General features: G+C 32.1%; 3 protein-coding genes across 3 annotated transcripts; 1 reads left to right on the top strand and 2 right to left on the bottom strand.

Annotated features, from left to right (window-relative positions):
- Window positions 1–4,170: 4,170 nt before the first annotated feature.
- LOC118056449 (14 kDa zinc-binding protein) lies at window positions 4,171–7,062 on the top strand. Its single transcript, XM_035068664.2, has 6 exons — window positions 4,171–4,324; window positions 4,409–4,513; window positions 5,335–5,421; window positions 5,961–6,108; window positions 6,575–6,692; window positions 6,784–7,062. Exons 1-6 carry the CDS (start codon window positions 4,293–4,295, stop codon window positions 6,849–6,851), a joined length of 558 nt encoding a protein of 185 aa, XP_034924555.1. The 5' UTR covers window positions 4,171–4,292; the 3' UTR covers window positions 6,852–7,062.
- Window positions 7,063–9,661: 2,599 nt separating this feature from the next.
- On the bottom strand, window positions 9,662–13,263 carry LOC118056441 (probable arabinosyltransferase ARAD1). The gene is made up of 3 exons (XM_035068656.2): window positions 12,268–13,263; window positions 11,260–11,625; window positions 9,662–10,305 (listed from the first exon to the last, which is right to left on the bottom strand). The coding sequence occupies exons 1-3, from the start codon at window positions 13,147–13,149 to the stop codon at window positions 10,117–10,119; spliced, it is 1,437 nt and encodes a 478-aa protein (XP_034924547.1). The 5' UTR covers window positions 13,150–13,263; the 3' UTR covers window positions 9,662–10,116.
- A 2,195-nt stretch (window positions 13,264–15,458) lies between these two features.
- On the bottom strand, window positions 15,459–18,871 carry LOC118056448 (uncharacterized). Its single transcript, XM_035068663.2, has 7 exons — window positions 18,321–18,871; window positions 17,730–18,209; window positions 17,500–17,649; window positions 17,253–17,330; window positions 16,968–17,015; window positions 16,448–16,890; window positions 15,459–16,355 (listed from the first exon to the last, which is right to left on the bottom strand). The coding sequence occupies exons 1-7, from the start codon at window positions 18,862–18,864 to the stop codon at window positions 15,741–15,743; spliced, it is 2,358 nt and encodes a 785-aa protein (XP_034924554.1). The 5' UTR covers window positions 18,865–18,871; the 3' UTR covers window positions 15,459–15,740.
- Between the last annotated feature and the right edge of the window lie 1,908 nt (window positions 18,872–20,779).

Here is a 20,779-nt window from a genome sequence, read left to right on the forward strand (position 1 = left end):
AATTTAAAAAATTAAAATTGAAAAAAAAACTTCCTCAAATATAGAAAAATACCTTGATATTATTATTATTATTATTATTATTATTATTATTATTATTATTATTATTATGTAAATGATGATTTGATCGTTACTTCAGAATACAAATAAAAGAGAGAGAGGGTGCTCGTATATAATAAAAATACAGCATAAATGTGTACAGTTGATTATGAGGGGAGCGGAGAGAAAATGACTTTTATAATTCACTTGTGATATGGTATGGGTAATGGTATAGCATTTATGGTGCATGCAGTTATTATACTGTGCCCGCTTGATTCTTAATTGTTGTATGATAATGTTAAGAAAGTATTTTTTTAAGTATTTTTAATTAAAAATATATTAAAATATTTTTTATATTAAAAAAAAATAACTCAAGTATCTCACAATCTAATTCTTGAACTAGAAATTAATTAATCATGGATCAAGCATATAACTATATATATAATTTATTATTGGATTAATTAAGTTAAACACATATCAATTAAGTTGCTATTATTTGATATGATTTATTTACAGAACAACTAATTTTATGGTATTTTCACCCTTGAAATTGACCAATAATTAAGAATTATCTTTCTTAGTTTTAACCGTTCAAAAATTCCGTATTAATTAGAGCGATTACAAATCAGAATTTGAATTTTCTTCACTTTACTATGATTTGCATGCAGGGGCGACGGTATCTCTTACCATCACAATTAATAGTCACATGCAAACCCTAATTTATGTGCTCTGGATTTCTTGATGAAATATGACCACGTACCTTATAAAAAAAAACCTAACCCTAATTGTTTAATTTATTGATAATTAATTGTAAAACTACCTAATCCGGTCCCGAAAATGTCTTAGTGCAGGCGACAGGATACCATATATATATATATGGTAATGATTTTATTACAAGAGGATCGAACGACTTCTTTATGATGGTTGGGGCCATGGAGGGTTTTCATGCTGGGCGTGCAAGAGAAGAATTAATTCACTAAGTTTTTGGATTATGAGAACATGCTTAACGTAGACATTAAGCCAGCATGATTTGGATCTATACTGTTTAAAAATGAGTGTAAAAGTAAGGGTTATGATAGATAAAAAGACATAAATAGATAGTGTATCCATCTATTAAGACATAATTCTCTTCAAGTGGGCTATATTTACCAATATCTTTGTTTACCAATTTAGATTGCGTTTGAAATTATGGTAATAAAAATAATTGTGGTTTAAAAATATTTTTTATTTAAAAATATATTAAAATAAAATAAAAATTATTTTTTAAAATTATTTTCGACATCAATATATTAAAATGATTTAAAAACATAAAAAAATAATTTTAAACAAAAAAATTAAAATTTAAAGGAATACGGTTTGCACTACGTTCCCAAAAAAACCCTTAATCTAGAGCCCACTTAAGCTAAAAGTGAATTTTTTAATGGTTTCTTGTTTAACATAAAATAATAATAATAATAATAATAATAATAAATAGAGTAAATTTGTCAATTATATTTTATAAAATATATAAAAATTGCTCTCATTTAACAAAAAAAAAAAATCAAGAATGCAATGAAAATTGCACGAGTCTCACTTGTCAGGCAAATGTAAAAAAATAGTTTTACTCAAATCCTCCATTCACCTTGAACCGCCCATCAAGAATCGTATTGAAACCCTTGAAACTGTTTAGGACATCCAAGAAATTGACAAGACATGAAGTCATTTTTAATTCTCACATTATATATAGCTATCAACAGTGAAGGATAATAGCGATCTCCAAACTAAGTTACAGATTAGTCTCTTCGAAAAGACAACGTTCCAAGACTCAGAGGAAGGTGATGCCTGCAAAATAAAATGGAAAAGGCCAGATAGGTAATTACCTCTTATGATTAGGGTGTGATGAAGATCGGTAAGAATTACAGGAGATCGAAGTAAACCTTAGAGGTCGAATTTTGCAACGAATCGTTGGGACCCCAAGGCGCCGGTGAGTTTCATAACGATGGCAACCCGCCGGGAATCCGTCCTGCGACAAATTAAGAACAAGTGATGATGTGAGATGGTGAAGAGAAACATAATATTATCGTCCGAGCAGAGGACAAGAAACACTAATGAACACATGCCACAGTGAACTCCATCGATCAACCTCGAGCACATCAATCTGCAGTGATCACCAAGGTCGATCGATGATGACGAACAACGCATTTGAAATTAAGGAAACAAATCTTCTTTAGAACACACATGCCATTCGAATTGAGAACATATCCAGATTCAGTTTATGAATTTCTGAAACTATCATAAATGGTCAGAATTAGAAGTTGAGGGAAGAGAAGTGAGATTTAAGGAAGCAGGGCCATATATAATCCTTGTTTTAGCACTTAGAGCGTGTTTGGTATAGCGGTAAATAACTTTTCGTGCAAAGCCAATGAATTATTTTTGACATCAGCACATGACCACATTTCAAATCACTTTTCACACCAAACACAAGTAGAGATCAATCGAGAAGAGGATGAGATATCCAATGAAGCATAAATAGGATGCAACTCATTATCCTCGTCTTCAAAGGAAAGACACAGCTGTAGCAAGAACATATATATCCCTAGGCCACCATTTTTGTACTCTTATCTACCTCAAAATTCATTTTATTGCCCCCAAGAACATGTACTCTGTGATTTGGCACTACATGGTCTTAAACATGCAACGTATGAACAATCAAGATCTCCCAGGTCTCATTCTGTGAATTGAGTTTCTTGTTTTGACAAAGTCAGCGATTTGATGGTACAGAAAAGTCAGAGTTCAAGAGCATTTGCTACTGTTTATACATTACTGGAAGTTTAAATTATTAAGAGATTCCCGGGTACACTCATTTCAACCCGGTTCAACATTATAAAAATTTAATATAACAAATTATGTTAATCTAAAAAATTTAAATTATTAAGGATGAAATTTTAAAATATAATTTATATAATTTTTTAATATATTTTTTCAAATAAAAATTTTTTAAATTTAAAACTTACATTAACTTGAATCGTGAGAGAGAGAGAAAGTTATAAAGACATGAAAGGATATTTCTGTTTGTTTGGTAATATAGTTATAATTGTTTTTTAAATAATTTTTGTGTTAAAATATATATTAATGATATTTTTTTTATTTTTAAAAAAATTATTTTTAATATTAGCCTATTAAAATAATTTGAAAAGCACTAAAAATATATTAATTTAAAATTAATTAAAATATAAAAAAAAAAAATGAAAATTTTTTGAAACACATTTTTAAAACGAAGAAAGAAAAAGCTTCTCAAGATGGTTGTTGGCAATCTCGAAACGAAATTTGCCTCTCTTTTTTTCAGGAACGATCCCCTCCCCACTCCCCCCTGTCCCCTGTTATAATTAACCAAGTAAAATTGGCGGCGTCGGTTAATGATGCATTTAGTCCCTTTACTATCATTTTCGTATTAGTTTGGTTATACCTTAGTCTTCTTATTTGCACTAATACCATCCTTCTGTGAATATTTTGTAATTTATCGTTACGTGAATAATGGTTTTAAATCCAATTGAAAAGCGCAACATATGATGCCATATGGTAAAAATAAAAATTTAGTTTGTTTGCTTTTGTATTTTAAAAATGTTTTAAAAAAATTTATTTTTTTTATTTATTTTAAATTATTTTTTTTTTATGTTTTTAAATTTTTTTGATGTGTTTATATCAAAATAATTTTTTAAAAAAAAAACTATTTTGATATTTTTTAAATAAAAAACTTTGAATAACTACTATAATATCAAAACAAGTTTTTAAAAATATGTTGCATTGATAACATTTGGTGTATTATATAAGATGATGGGATGCATACAAGACAATAGCATAAAAAAGCAATATAAAAAATTTATTATTGTTTAAACAATATTGGTATTTGATTTGTGGCTGATATAAACATGGATCAAATCTCAAATATCTACTTGAAAGTGGGATTTCATAACATTAAAGAAAGGGTTGAATAATTGTAAAATAGAGAATAATAAATAAGAGATGATATTAGAATGAATAGAAGTTAGAGGACCAATTAATAAAAAAAAAAATTGAGAATAGAAGGAGTAAAAGCACCAGTAACTTTGGTGGCTTTACGCGTCAAGTCTCCAACTTTATAACAACCGCTGGTCAAAATATCAATTGGGTTGGCCCACGAACTTTTGGCGGTCCAGATTATACTGTCAGGTAAATGAACATGTACTTCTTTTCCTACATTAGTTAATCCCTCAAGGACTCAGCACTTACCGTTAACCATGGCTGCAATTGGGTCTTTCAGCCTGCTCAGGTACTCTCCCTCTACATACACCCTTTTTGTACTTTTCATTGCCATGGAATCTGTGGGTTGTGTTTAATATTTGTATGTAAACAGGAATTGTGCAGTAACTACAAGGGCATTCTCAAATGTGAGAGTCTCACCAAGGGCAACCTCTAGTTTCAATTCAATTAAGTTCCTTCATCCTCACCATTCTCAAAGGTATTTTGAATGACCTTTTGCTTTTCTTTTTGTATTCTATAGGATAAATATTACTGCTTGCTTTCTATGATCTATGTATTGATGATATATGTCAATTCATGGCCTAAAAAGTATTGATGTTTTTAGCTATTCATGTCAAACACTGGAATGGGTCGTAATTATTATGTTTTGGTTTGGATTTTATGTTACCTTGTTGTTTGAATTTGAGGGATGATACACCCATTATTAAAAATTGAGCAGAAAGGCCCTTCTTTTTCATTGCATGATTGTGGAAGTTGTTTAAGGGTTTCGTCGATATGTTTGTTGCTTCACTTGCAGTTATGTCGTCATGGTCCCTAATGTTCAAATTTGGTTTCAATCGAGATTGTGGCTATTGAATGTGAAAATGTACAGCTTGCAATATATGAGACAAGTGTGACCCCTTAGTCAGGGAAAAGATTCATGCTTTGAAAGTGGCAGTTCAGTGAAAGCCTAAATATTGGGATGATTGAATGCTTTATTTATAGAACTCGAATCAGCTGAAGCTTGCATCATATCTAGATTATGAAAAGAAATTTATTTAAAGCAAGCAGTTTTGTAGGTCGTAGCTCAGTATCCTTGTGTCATACTTTCAGTTAGGATGGATGGTAATCTCCCTCACTCATTTGAATGATGCTGCAAAGATCCTCTAGCTGTTCCCTTTTCTTTTATAGTCAGTTTATTCTTGATTGGGCTTTATGATGTTTTAGTTATTGTTCATTCCATTAGATTTTCAAAGAAAAGTTTAGCTATTACTTTGAATCTTTTGCTGATTTTTTGATTTCTTATGATTCTATTTTTAGATCTCTGTTTTGCACTAATGCTATACACGATGAAGAGGCTTCTGCAAAAGCAGCTGCAGCCAGTGCCGACAGTGGAGCTCCAACCATGTATCATCACTTGTGACATAGCTGGTTTGATCACATGTTTTTAAAAATAGTCTGAGAACCTCTTGCATTGAACGCTTTAGATATTCCCTATCAGATGTCCAGCGACCCTATTTTTTATTGCAAGGTTTCAAAAACTCTTAAGAGTGTTCGATAATAATAGTTGATACTTGCTAGTTCTTTATAGAGACTCATTATCAAAATAAAATGAGGAAAAGAAGCATACAATTACTTCAAAATTGGCATTTTAAAACTAGGGAAGTTTTATTGGGAAAGAATCTTTGTTTGAGGTGCCGAGAAATGAATGATAATCTTCGCTTACGTAGCTTCAGGAAACTAGTGAGGATACCTGAAACTTGAAGTCTGTATCTGTCTGTAGGGGAGGGGAGCCTGGGAGATTTATGTTGTGTTTGGGTGAGAGGAAGACAGTTTATGTAAAATATGAGCTGAGAGTCATCTTTCCTGTGACATGTTGGCGTGATATTTCTAGAAGATTATTGCACTGCTTTCATGCTGATAAGAGTTTTACCTTTCCTGTCCAGTTTTGACAAGATCATAGCAAAGGAAATTCCTTCATCCATTGTATACGAGGATGAAAAGGTCCTGGCTTTCAGGGACATCAACCCTCAGGCTCCTGTTCATGTTTTGGTCATTCCAAAGGCCAGGGATGGATTGACAACGCTTGGGAAGGTTAGTAATGTCCATGTATCTTTCATTGAATGCACGCACACATGCTCATACACATTACATTGATGCAAAGCTTTGAATCTTCACTGAGCATACTTAACCAAATGGATGGACATGAGAACAGATATAAAAAATTAACATGGTATATAACTATATATTTCAAAATGTTTATTTATGCTTGCTCTCCTTCGTGTGGAATACCATTGACTTGACTTGTAGATGTTCCTTCTGCATGCTGTATTTTGCACCAAAATGCACCCCTTATTCCTTCTCTTTTTTATACTGTAAGGCGTCCATAAGACTGTAACCTGCAAAAATATTATAAACCGATGGAATAGAAATAATTCCTCAACGTACGAACTGTATCTTCTTAAATGAGTGTGTTGTAAATCAGTATTTAATTGAAATGACTTGATCCAGCTTTGTAATTTAAAATGGTAGTTTACCTTGTGTATTTCCTTTTTATCAGGCAGAAGCCAGACATGGAGAGGTGTTGGGCCAACTTCTCTACGCTGCGAGAATAGTGGCTGAAAAGGAAGGCATCCTCGATGGATTTCGTGTTGTTATCAACAATGGTCCTGGTGCCTGTAAGCTCTCACCTCATTTCTGTAACTTCTAGTCTGTGTTCGTGCTGTTTCCATCCATTATTGTGCTGATGGCCTTGGTCTCTCTGTCCAGGTCAATCTGTCTATCATCTCCACTTGCATGTCCTGGGTGGAAGACAAATGAAATGGCCGCCCGGTTAAAGATTTGAATAAATTCATCTCGAAGCTTGATTGCACCGTCCTGTTCCCCATGCCCTCACTTTCTTTATTTCTTTTTATATTTGATCTGAATATTTGTTATAGTTGTCACCTGGGACTTGTGAACACCTTACAAATGGAGATTTTTTCCCATTCTCTGTAATCTCTAAAGACTTCACTTAGGAATCATCATAATTTTGCTTTCTATTTGCCAGCCAAAGTGCTAAACAAAATCGATTATTTTACTTCTGTCTTCTTAGAAATCCAAATGAGGAGAGTATTTTTCACCCCAAACTCATTGCCTGTTAAAATTAATATGGGAGAAATGAGACCCAGTAATAGCCTCCGAATAGATCATCAATACGCCCCGTTGTGGCTGGTAAATATTGACATGTTTGTTAATGTTTCAGGTAAATAAATATATATTATTATTTAAAAGACATATACGTGAAATAAATATATTATTAGCCAATCATATGTTGATAACAAAATTAAATAAGAAATTAACAAAAAAATTAATCAATTTTTTTTTAACTTTTAAGAAAAAATATCAGTTAGTTATATAATTATAAAACAATTACTTCATTGGTGGGTGTCAAATTCGAGACCATACAAAGATCTTCATACAAGCTGTTTGTGACTTGGGTGTGAGAGAAAGGTATCCATATGAAATCATAAAGCCACCAAATACCCAAAAAAAAAAACCGGTTTTACAATTTTTTACCATTAGTTAGGAAGTAGTTTATTACATGCGCTGTCAGTGTGGGTTCAACCAAAACTTGTTGGATTGTAAAAAAACATACATATATCCTAGGAAATTTTTTAGTGTTGTTATTGATTTTGGTATAACAATTTAAATTTAAAATTTATCAATATAACTTTTGTTTACCATAGATCTTAAATATTAAAAGATTAAATTAAAAAAACTAAAAAATCCATAAAAAATAAAAACATCATATTAAAAGATAAAATTAAAAAAAAAACAAAAAAAAAACTATTATTATATAATAAAACATAAAAAAAAGGATACATTATCAATTTAAAATTGAATGGTAAAATTAAATAAAAAACAACAAAAACTAAAAAAATATTAAAAAAAAATTGAAAAACACGAAAGAACAATAAAAAATACTCAAATGAATGTTGATTATAAGGAGTGTACGACTTATCTTCCTCTTTTTTGTTAGAAAAGAAATTATATAGATAATAGGTCGTTAGAAAGAGATGTCGGGTTATATCTAAGCTTTGATAACAACATTTTTAATACTAAAAATCTCAATTAATCCATACATATCTTGGAAGGAAAGTTTTGAAAATAAGAGTGGCGACATGCACTGCCCAGAAACATCACGCAACCCCCTCGTTAGCACTTGCATTACACGGTTTAGCCATGCTGACCATTTGAGCTAAGGCCAAACAGCCAGCATTCTAGACGTTTAGCCTATGCCAAAAATAGCTAGAATCTCCATTCTAGTTGTGTGGTCAGTCCCAAATGACTAGAATCCCTGATATTTTTGGACCCGGGTTTGTCCAATAATATGTCGACATGCTCTTGTATATTTTTTTTTCTTCCACAAACTTATATGTATATAATTTTTCTGCGCACATTTTTTTCTATATTTTTCACCTTTCAGAAGCGGGTGTAGCGTTGTACCATGACTAAACACCAATTTCCTGAGCAGTGTTTGAAGCACTTCACTATCTTTTTTTATTGGTGTCGACACGAAGGAGTGGTGGTTAAGCTTTGATAAACTTAATTTGTTTTTTGTATCTAATTTTTTTATTTTTATATTGTTAACTTTTTTAATCTTTTTTTATCAATTTTTTTCTTTAATTTAACTTCTCATCATTTTTTATTTTATTTAATATATCATATTTCATTGTGATTCCTTTTTTGTTATTTGTTTTATTTTTTTGTAATTAAATTTTATTTTTAATTTCATCCCTTAACATTTGATTTCAAATTAATTTTATATCAAATTTAATCTTTATTTTTTATTACTATTTTTTTTTTTGATTTTTTTATTGTATTTTTTTCTTTAAATTTTTGTTATGTTATTTTTTAGATTTTACTTTTTATGGATTGGTTTCCAAGCTCATGTATAGGATCGAAAGTTTATAAAGTTGATTTTGATCCTTTTTGAAGTTATTTTTTAAAATTATTTTTTTTAAAAAAAAAATTCTTTAATAATTGATCTATTAAAAAATGGTCTTTCACCTTTTTTTTTTTTATTAAATTATCACAATCATCTGTTTAAAATCATGTTTTATTAGGTTATTATTAGGTTATCACAACAATATGTTCTGGATCGAGTCAATTTTAAAGTTTGCCTCTAAAATTAAAATATTGGTTTTCTCACCTTTAAGCAACTAGACTGTCATTTACCAACCTGCCCGTTGCAACTGCAGCTAAATTTTGAAATTCTGAAACTATTTTCCATTTATAGCTAAAAAATAAATATTTATTATCTATTGAGAATGGAATGATTATCATAAACAATTTTTTTCCTTCAAGACCTCTAGCATAAACAATCAGGGCATGCCTAATCTTCATTTATCTAAAATAATACATTACTAATCTAAGAAATTGCAAAATGTTATGGCATTGTATAAAATATTTGCATCCATATAAACAGATAAAAAAAAAAACATAAGCAACAAACAAACAATATCTTTGTTATCTTTTTCTCTCTTTTTTTTTTCTATCAAACACAGTTTTGTTCTCATTATTTCCGATCTCCAGTATTTTGAGAACAGTATCACTAATTTACCAACAGATGATGAGAAAGCAAGCAACAAGGATAAAGCTGATATGAAAAAATCAAACAAAATCATGGTAATTTTATTTTCTACATGTACACAACAATTACAATCACAACAGGAGTCCAATATCGAGGCTGATCAAATGCTACATGGCACGAGTTGTGAACTTATGAAAAATTATATAAAAAAATAGGAAAAATAAATCTACAACCATGATTGCTGAGAAAACACTTTCAGAAAACAATTTCACGATTCATCACCTTGGTGCATAGTTACAACCAACCTATCCAAGGAGCAATTCTCTCTAACAAGATGGTTTCCTCACCTTTGTGCACTGTTAAAACAAACGTGTTCAAGGAGCAGGGGGCTCCTTCCTTCTACTTCAGACAATAAAAGCTATGCGTTAACATTTGTCATTCTTCTGGACCTAAGAAAGAGCCTTTCCCCAAGGACATCTGGATACATCTGAACTAAGCTTTTGCATCTGTTTCAAGAGAACTTGGTATCACAAGGAAGTGATATGTGCACTCTGGTTTGTGCATAGACAAGAACAGTCTGGTTCAGTAGAATCCTTCTTAACAAGCCGTTTGTCGCGATTAATCATCAGTTGAATAAGAGGCAGTTTTTGTGCTACTTCACGCCATATTTCATTCACGGTTCCATTTGAATCGCTGTACATAAAATATCGCTTCACCTGAATCATACAATTCAAAATAGCAACCTTTAAAATATAAGCAACTGATGTTACAACAAGTTTTGATCACTAAAGAAATGACTTCAACAAGTCAGATATGAAGGAATGAATGGAATGTAAGTATATAACTACAGATACTTTTAAAGCTATTTTTTTTATTCCATCTTCATTCAGCATGCAAGTATACTTATTATGGTCATCCCTATAAAAAAAATGTTTAAGATCATGCTTTTTAATTAGTTAAATACGTTTAAAGCTATTTTTTTTTTATTCCATCTTTGTTCAGCATGCAAGTACTGATACTTATTATGGTCATCCATATATAAATATGTTTAAAATCATGCCTTTTAATTAGCTTTCTTGATGCATATGGAAACAACACAGGAAAAACAATAAGCACAAAGCAACACAGAATTTTGCCGAATAGGGTCACCAGACAAAAATCCTAATTTGAAATTGTATTGCTCAATATTTTCTCTTCTAGTAGTCTTTTTTCTCAGGTTTAAAACTCCTTAAATAAACCCAAAAACTAATCTAAATAAACTATGAAACCTGAAAATAAAGGAAAAGGCATGAAAGTCCTAAACAAAATAGAAAAAATAAAATTATTAGGCATAATATTTAATTTCATAAACCAAATAGTAAAAAATAAAAATAACTAGGAAAAATAATTTTCCTTAAAACCTCTGGCATCATTTCTTCAGCCAAGAAAAAGAAACTTCAGTTTTTACTAGTACAATGCTCCCTCATCCCACTTATATTTAATACAGACAGGAATTCCAAATCCCTACTTCTAACAAAAGATTCATCATTTCCTTCCAAGAATACTCAATAACCAAGACAGCTACAGAACAATGACAATACAATGAAAGATTAAGATGAGAGCAACAAAGACTGGCAACACCTTCAGCAATATAGAAGGTTGCATTATAAGTAAATGCAAGTAAAATTTACCTCTCTCATTTCTTTCTGATATTCCAGAATTTTCTCAGTGGATACTGCTCTCAGCATTCCAACTAAATATCCTGGCTTTAGAGAAGACTCAGTGTCCACAAAAATCGCAATCTTTCTGTAGTCTATGACATCTTCAAAAGGTAACTCAATGCTATCACTGACTATCAATGGAACACACAAACTAACAATGGAATCAAATAGTCGGCAAGCTGAAGGAGTATCACCAGCAGGATTCAAACAGAACTTTGAAGTATGCATGCCACGCGTAGCTGTGCGTCGATTCTCCCTAGATTGTGTGCCATGCCTTATTACAACATCCTCTTCTTTCTCAAGCATTTGAAAAAGCAGATCACGAATTTTTCCACCCTATAAACACAAAGCATTCAAAGAAAACATGAGATCATGAATAATAGTTACCTAAATATCAGTAAAAGTGATATTTTTCTTTCAATAAAACATCTTCATATGCCATGCTATATCACCTTTATCCATTTGGGGCAGTACTAAGGATGGTCACTTCAAACAAAACTATGTATTAGTATCTCTACTTAGAATGACAAGTAATTCTTAAGGGAAGTGATCACTAGTGACATAAGCACCTATTTCTGTCTATGGAACTACAATGCATTAATCTCACTACTGGTTTGGAGATACTTAAAGCAACTACCCCTGGTGCTTCATCACAATACACCCATAACAATGTTATCTTTCAATTTCTCAAAATCATAATTAACATTTCTCCAACAAGTTTCTATAATCTTTAAAAACAATCATCTTTCCTATACACCCATGAATAACGAAAACGTTTTAACAATTCTCCACACCTATACCCTTCTCTCAACCAAACAAGGGCATAGACACGTCAATTCTAAAATTTATAACACGAATAATGCTAAGAACAATAGTTCTTGATCAAATTATCATCTATAATTTTATCTTTCAATTTCTCACACACAATAAATATTTTCTTTCAGCAGCTTCACATGGACTATAAGAAAATAAACTTACATCTTTCCGGTACCGATTGCCCATGAAAAACAAGAGCGTTTTCCTCTCCTCCACGCCAATATCGCCATTATAGACATTAATCCTATGCGAGTAAGGCACGATGACATCCTTAATCAAGGACCCTTGATCACTTCTAACCCGCCCGAAATCTGACAATAACAAAACCGCATTCTTGACCCGGTCCAAGACCCGATAAAGTGCATTCGGATCCCCAGCAAAAACCACATGATCCCTCCCATTATTCCTCCTCCAATACTCCTGCTCCTCTAACCACTCCACCAGCTCTTCTTGCATCTTCTCATCACTGTAAACCGGATCCGAACCGGGTACTGTCCCGGCCCGAGCTGGATTCACTATCAAACTGAGAGAAGAAAACACCGGAACATAAAACAAGTCAGCCTCCTCCGGGTCATTGACTTTCACCACAGGTGACCCAACCCGGTCCAAATCGGGTCGGGAAAGATCCAAATACATGTACCATTCACCCATGTGTTGGTGACCCGGGTAACTCACCTTAGACAAGTCAGAAGAGCCACGCGCCAACGCGTGATTCTCGATGATTCCAGTAGTGAACTTCTTGGGCAGATCATACATGAAAACTCCAACTTTCTTCTCATTTTCCGTCACTTTCTCGGGAAATTCTTGGAAATTTTCTCGAGAAATTTGCTCGGCGAAGAGAGATGAAGTTGTGGAGGAGATACCGGTAGTGGCGGCGGTGGTGGATGAGCTGAGGAAGGTGTTGAAGAAAGCATAGATGATGAGGATTGTGCATGCAGAGAAAATAAGGGTTTGTTTTAATAGAGAGGATTTTCGCGCCATTATGCGGGGAAGTTTGCTGGAATTTGGGGATTTAGGGGTTCTGATCTTTAATCTCTCACTCATAATTTTTGCTAGTGGTGGTGGAGGAGGGCTAGCTGAGTGCCGGAGCACGGTTATAATGTGCAGCTGATGCGTCAGAAGATGCCACGTCTTTTGATGCTTTTAAGTAACTTAACGTGATTTTGGGAAGGCGAATCAGTGTATCTAGTGTATCTAGTAGTAGTCTAATCACTTTCAAAATTCTTTTTATCTTTTAAATCAAGAAAATGATATGAAGATTTGTCTTGATCAAGTTGTCCAAAATAATCATTACTTTTTTTTAATGAATATGCTTTAGAATTATGATCAATATTTTTTTATCTAATTTTCTTGTAATAAAAGTTAGATTTAACAAAACTATATTTTTTTCCAGCATAAAATAATTTAATTTTTAATTTTTAAAATTTATTTTAGCATGGTCAAAAAAATATAAAAAATCAAAATTTAAAGATAAAAAAAATTAATTTTTTTTTTAAAATATGGTTACATCACAATGTCAAGCACCATCTATGTATTTGATATTGTAGTGTAGAGTATTTGTTTTTAAAAGTAATTATTGTTTGAAAATATATTAAAATAATTTTTTTAAAATTTTTTTGATATCATCATATTAAAATTATTAAAAAAAATACTAAAAAGACATAGTTTTGATGTTTTTTCATACTAAATATATTTTAAAAGGTACCCCGACACAAATTAAAATGCAATACTAAATAATAACCTCTAAAATTGGTTCAATTGTATGTTAATTAATGAATTTGTGACTTATAATTTAACCCAAATTAATTTTCAAATGAAATAAAAATATATATCAATATAATTAATTATGTGTTTGACAATGAGTCACCAAATCTACTCTAAATTTAAATGATTTTATTAAATTTTTAGTGATATATTTAAATCTAAATGTGTGTTTAATATTGTGGTGCAGAATAATTTTTTTTAAATGAATATCACTCAATATATATATATATATATATATATATATATTAGCACCATTATATTAAAACTATAAAAAAAAAAAACTTAAAAAGACACACCAAACACAAATTAAAACACAATACAAGATAATTTTTGCAATCGGTTCAATTGTATGTTAACTTAAAGAATTTGTGACTTATAATTTAACCTAGATTAAGTTTCAAATAAAATAAAAATATATCAATATAATTAATTATGTGTTTGACAATGGATTTTATTGAATTTTTAGTGATATAGTTGAATCAACGTCTAATTTTTTTTATATAAAAATAATGAAATAATATTATTTTATATTGTTAATAAAAAGATTTGATACAAGGTAACCTATTGTAAATTGATTTGGTGACCATAATTGAGATCCTTCTCCGAATTAATTCCTAAACTAAATTTGACAACAATGATCAATAGATTCAATACTATTAGAATCACGAGAGTTTAATTTTATTGACCTTGTGTTAAACTTTTCATGAAATTGAATTAAATATATCAGATTATTTTTAATACAATGTATGGTAATAAATATTACTATAGTGGATAAATATTATCAAGGAATAATGATTAAAAAAAGGTTTTAAATTTTAAAGGGAATGGACCATGGGGTCGATGATTGAAAGTTTTGATGGATATATTTAGAGTATTTTCTTGCATAAAATAATGATATCAGGAGAATTTAGCTATGTTGCTTAACGATTTGATAAAAGAAAATAGCATGGCTATATCAAGAGGTGTTCATGACATTCTTGAAATAACAAAAATCAAATCAGCTTTGATTAGGGTTTTTTTTTTTTTTTTTTTTGCAATGCATAATAATGTGTCCAGCAAGTTTAATAATAATATTTTTTTTCTCCATTCAAGAAAAGTATATGAACTGAAGTGCAAGATAAGGTTACAAAGTGACTTGTTCATCACATTATCAAGTTTACTTATTCATCACATTTTCAAGTTTTTCCAGTAGAGAATCTAACTTGAGATATATATTAGTTAGGTAATTTGATCAATTCAAATCATTACTCATTTCATTTGATGTAAGCCAAGAACTTGTAATGATAGTTTCTAAACCATCCCAAGGCAAGTCCAGCTTAGAAGTTTGATAGGTTTATTAGGGTAAATCTACATCAATCGAATTTTTTTTATTTTATTAAAAAATCACATCATTTTTTTTTAAATAAAAGGTTTTAATTAGACAGACTATATTGCAAATCAACTTGAGTTTTTTATTAGGATACATTGAATCAATCCCTTGTATTTTTTTTATAAAAAACCTCACCCGGCTAAAACCTCTATCACCGGTCAATCAACCATCATGAATTCTTGAAATTTGAACAATATAGAAATACTTAACCACCAATCTAATAATTTCCCTGTCTCCCCCACTTATTGAACTGATATACCATTTAATTGCTTAATCATTAACAGGAAATGGTGAAAGGAACAACCTTGACAGTAAAATTCATGCTCAGAAATCCTGTGTGGTTTAGATGAAGTGCTTGACGAGAAGAAGGCCTTTAAGCGATACTTGGAAGCCAAAAGAAAGTTGAATTTAGCTTCTGAAATTCAACTTCTCCTCATTCCTTTGCACATAATTCACAAGGTCTAAATCGAGGGCTCTACAAGAATGATTTGTTAAACTATTATCAGTATAGCATATCTGTGCTTTTTCGGGCGAAAATGCCAGCCCCGTATGAAGAATGGATCATATCAACAAAAAGTGGAAATTGTAAAAATGCAAATAAAGTTACAGGGACGGAGGAACCTAGAGAAATAGGGACAACAATCCATGCCAATCGATGGTCAAGCACGATGCAAAAGGTTGCAGCAAATGCTACAAGCATGGCTGCTATAGAGCAAAAGAGTGTTGCAAGACCTACTACCAATCTTTTCGGCAGGGACTCTACGAAATCTTCTTCGGCGTAACGAGAAGTAAGTATGGAAAGGAACATTAATATAGAAGTAACTGAAGAGAACAGTGCAAATGCATCTGCCACGGCAAAGACTATGAAAGATGTCGACGCCAGAACAAGTGGAGTGCCTTTGCTGTTGTCATTGCCTCCTGGAACTGTGAAAATTGCAGCAAACATCACTGTAGTAATTAGTGTAGCAAGAAGCATGCATGATGAAGCAGTATTCTTCATCCATTTCTCTCCTTCTTTAACCAGCCCTCTATGTTCTTCGGTGAACAACATTCGAGGTGTTCTACCATTCTTGTCTCTCATCTCCTTCAATGAAGGCTGCACATTCTTCTCAACTTCCTAAAGATATTGCATAGAAAACCAGAGTAAGAAATAAATAATCCTGTAGCTTCAAAATAGAAGTATGAGAAAGTTGTGGGTTCAGTTAGAACCTTGAACCACAATAATTCTCTCTGCATCTGAAGGGCTGCACCGGAAATAACATTAAGTTTATCCCGGGGTGCAATCATTCCAGCCAAATGCAATATGTTGGCATTGTTAGTATCTTTATAAGCAGTAATCATGTCCTTGTGTGCTCCAATATCATTAATGAGGTTGAAGATCTTTTCCTGGCGATGTGCTACGGCGATGTGAAAAATGCTTCTACTTTGCTCATTAACTTTCCATATTAAATCAGGATAAGAGCGTATAAGTGCAGTTATAAACTCAACAATTCCAAACTCTGCTGCAACGAAGAGTGGCTGTGAAGGGCTTGCAAGCAACTCTGCAATTTGGCAGTCATCCAATAACAGAACTTGTTCCCACGACAGCTTAACCAGCTCAAGAACTTGTGTGTGCATCAACTTCTTGTCATAAACTGCCTTGATTCCTGGGACTATAAAAGAAAATAACTCAGAAAATGAACTTATTAATGTGAACTCAATGAACTCATTACTATATATTTCAGCATACCACTCATTTGTATTGCACGGAAAAGTTGTCCCACCAAGCTGAGAGATTCTGTCATGATTCAAGAACCCAAATTGCCAAGTAATTCGAAGTCAAATTTCAGTACTATGAAAGTATTAGTTTTATCATTAATGTAACTGACAAAATCTCTACCAGTATAAACTGATAAGATTGAGACTCGAAAAGTTTCTCTTATAAACAGACAAGGTTAAGATCCATATGCCTTTATGTATGAAAGCTTTTGACTAAAATGCATTGGAAAAGTGATCATGAGTTTAATCAACAAACCTTGATTACTCCTGTGCCTATGGATTTGGAAGATGCTAGATGGGCAGCTGCATTTGGTAGGTACTTCCACAAAGATCCCTAAGAAGTATTTAAACTGCAACAGTTAATCATCACAGACCAGAAAATAACAACAATTGAAGTCTGAAGATTCAAGATATAAGAAATATATGTGGTTTATTACAAACCAGTGGAAAGAATCCCTTCATGATTTGATGTTAATTTTAAGGGGGCAACAGAATATACTCACATGGATAAATAAATCTATGCCAGAATCCAAGCTCACTTTTGCTGGCAAACGCTGATGACTTTCGAGCTAAAACATGAAGTGCTGTCTCCCCATTTAAATCTCGCTGAATTGCTAATTCTGGTTGGTTTTGAACGATGCTCAAGGCTACATCTATGAATACAAAAGAAGGTTTAGTTAGGCCAGGCCCTGATCAAAATGCTATTCATTGAGTAACAGGAGCTGTTTCTTACCAAACAAATCGGTGCTGATGGTAGCAATAAGCAGACCGATGTAGTCATCTCGCGTTAAATATTCGTCTGAAGTGACAGAGTAGAGATACCAGACCATGTCTTTGTGTCCGAATAACGCAGCTATATAAAGAGGCGTCACTCCTCTGTTGTTCCTCATCATTGGCAAGTTTCTATTCTCGCTCACCATCATTTCTGCCATTTTGGTGACTCCTGAGGCAGCTGCATAACATAGAGCCGTATTATTGTACTTGTTCCGTAAAGCTAGATCGGTTCGCGTCATCGACCTGACCACCTCCTCAACAAACTTGGTATGTTTAGCCCCTGCTGCGATATGGAGAACCGTGTCCATCTCCTTGGTGATCCTAACATTTATAGCTCCTGGATGGGATTTAAAGAACTCATCAGCCTTTTCCCAGTCACCCTTCATTGCAGCTTGGTATAAAGGTGCGTATAAGGTAAGCCCAGTGGCTCTTCTATTTCCTGTCATGAAATAAATCAATCATTAATTCTCATATGTTTACCTCAACTCCTCAGGATGCACAAGACAAAACTGGCAACAAATTATACAATCTATGCTTACTGTGTACTGACCTTTCACAAGACCATGTGAAATCGTCGGAGGAGCTGGGAGAGGTGCAGCTGCAGATTTGCTATGAAGGTCAATGCTAGCAGGTGCTGAAACAGATTGTTGCTTGGTTAAGTCAATTGTCACAGTCCGCTCCGAGCAAAGAGTTGCAGGTGCTGAATTGGGGAATGTGTTGAAAAGTGATTGCATCCGCTGAAGAGACCCAATTGCGTTTTCTTTATGAAGCTGAGCAGCAGCCGGTGATGGAGCAGAACTCTCATGATCAGTTATGTCAATTGAAACATGATGTTGTGAGTTCAGGGATGCAACTGCAGGGGCTGCTGAACGGGGAAGAACCTTAAGCAACTCCTGCTTTTCCACTACAAGATGCTTGTCAACTGCAGTTTCTGGAAGAGAAGGCATGAACCGAGGGACTTGATGTGAATACGAAGAAGTTGTTGCATAGCCTCTCCCAGATGTTGAAGTACTAATTTCCATACTCGGACCAGAAAACCTTTCCGGGAAGCATGAAGAGATTGAAGGAGATCTTTCCAACTTGATACGACTCATAATTTCTCACAAAATCTTCAAATTGCAAAATGTGCAAGAGAAGTACGCCACAAACAAACAATCGATGCACGTACATATATATATATATATAACATATCATCATCACAAAAATTCAAGTGTGAAAGCACATCAACAAACAAACAAAACAAAGCAAGTAAAGAAAAGAAAAACACAGTACACGTACGAAATAGGCAAATGCAAGTAATAATTCAAAAAGGGAAGCTTCTTTACTCTGCAAGGAGGACCCACATATCCCCATCTGCCTTTTGAAATTGTGGTTTCGACAGGTATTGCAAACTTTCCTGGAATCATACTATTGACCTTCAAAGTTGCTCCACTTGGAGAAAATCTTCCGTTGATGTGGCCTAGCAGTGCCAAGTAGTTTCTGACAACATAATTTGAAATTATCTTATCACTTCTAGAATTCTGATAAGTCTACTACAAATTGACCAATCTTACTTGATGGTAAATGTCAATAGCATTCACACGGAAAAAATTCAAACCATGCTCACATGTTATCTTTATCAAAGAACCATCTGAACCCAAAAATTTAAGTTATTAGATGAGGTTTTAGGATATGATTTATATTATTATCTAACACACTCCCTCAAATGAAAGCCCTTTGAACTTGAAATTTTATACAGACTCATATTACTTTATGCATAATTTTTTTATCAAATAAATAAGGATGATGAGATTTCGAACTCGTGATCGTTTTTGGTTATTAAAGCTCTGATATCATATTAAAATTCATTTTAATTCAAAAACTTAATTTATTAAATGAAATTTTAAAAATATAATTTATAATTTTATATTATTCTCTAACAATCTCATGTATGATGTCCTCTAGTGTCTAAACGAGTATGGAAAAGCACAACAGATACAAATACTGAAGCGATTTCAGAGATCAAAATTCCATGTGGGGTACCTGCTACTGATCAATTCCGCCTTAAGTTTCCTACCTCGTGCCAGACTTTGTAGCTCACATCATTGACTTAGATCATACATTAAACAATTTCAGTCTCTAAATCATGCCAGTGTTGTCAAATAGCCTACCTGATTCATTCGATTGCTTCACTAGCACGCATCCAAAAAATCATGTAGCTGGATAGAGCAAAATTTCCAGCATTCATCTGGTCAACTTGTTAAATAATCCAATAAATTTAGCTAACCAAGATCTACATGATACATGCAAGATAATAAATAAAAAATTTGACATTTTAATTGTGAAATTAATTAAATTAAAAAAAAAAAACTAAAACTGATGGGAGAATCACTATGATCCTTTCCTATCTATTAAAGATTCCACATTTCATTAAACAAGTTATTAAATATACCGGCGTTTCGTAAACTAGTAAAGGGGTGTTTGAGATTGATATATAGGATATTTATAAAAAAAAAACAATTCTTGAAAATTCATTAAAATAAAATAAAAAAAAGATTTTATTTTTATTTTTAATATTACCATATCAAAAAAACTACAAAAAAATACTACAAAAAACATTAATTTAATGTTTTTTAAAGCCAAAAACATTTAAAAAAAAAACTTAAAAATAAAAGTAGAAGTTATACTTTTAAAATATTTGAGAGTATAATAGCTATTGCTTTTTAAAGTATTTTTTATATAGAAATATATTAACATAATATTTTTTTTATTTTTAAAAATTATCAACACATTAAAATAATCTAAAAATATAAAATTAAAAATAAATAATTTTTTTAAAAAACACCATTCCACTTCTAATTATCTCTCTTGTCTCTCTATTATTCGAAAGTGGATGATGCCGACGGGGTCCTACCCTATTTATCTTTTATATAAAAATGAAAAAAAAAAATTGTATTGTAGTTTGAAAAAAGAAAAGACTTGTAAAAGTCAATAATAACGTAGATTTCACTTAGTCAATGCAAAAAGAGA

Source organism: Populus alba, chromosome 15 (genome assembly GCF_005239225.2).
Source record: "Populus alba chromosome 15, ASM523922v2, whole genome shotgun sequence".
Lineage (NCBI taxonomy): Eukaryota > Viridiplantae > Streptophyta > Magnoliopsida > Malpighiales > Salicaceae > Populus > Populus alba.

Excerpts from the sequence above, each read along its gene's own strand:
- LOC118056448 (XM_035068663.2), bottom strand. The coding sequence starts at position 18,864 with ATGAGTCGTATCAAGTTGGAAAGATCTCCTTCAATCTCTTCATGCTTC. Across the intron at positions 17,331-17,499 it reads GCATAGATTTATTTATCCAT|GGATCTTTGTGGAAGTACCT; the intron begins GTGAGTATATTC and ends AATACTTCTTAG. Across the intron at positions 16,891-16,967 it reads CCGTGCAATACAAATGAGTG|TCCCAGGAATCAAGGCAGTT; the intron begins GTATGCTGAAAT and ends TTTCTTTTATAG.
- LOC118056441 (XM_035068656.2), bottom strand. The coding sequence starts at position 13,149 with ATGAGTGAGAGATTAAAGATCAGAACCCCTAAATCCCCAAATTCCAGC. Across the intron at positions 11,626-12,267 it reads GCAATCGGTACCGGAAAGAT|GGTGGAAAAATTCGTGATCT; the intron begins GTAAGTTTATTT and ends TTGTGTTTATAG. Across the intron at positions 10,306-11,259 it reads ATCAGAAAGAAATGAGAGAG|GTGAAGCGATATTTTATGTA; the intron begins GTAAATTTTACT and ends TGTATGATTCAG.
- LOC118056449 (XM_035068664.2), top strand. The coding sequence starts at position 4,293 with ATGGCTGCAATTGGGTCTTTCAGCCTGCTCAG. Across the intron at positions 4,514-5,334 it reads CATCCTCACCATTCTCAAAG|ATCTCTGTTTTGCACTAATG; the intron begins GTATTTTGAATG and ends TTCTATTTTTAG. Across the intron at positions 5,422-5,960 it reads GACAGTGGAGCTCCAACCAT|TTTTGACAAGATCATAGCAA; the intron begins GTATCATCACTT and ends TTTCCTGTCCAG.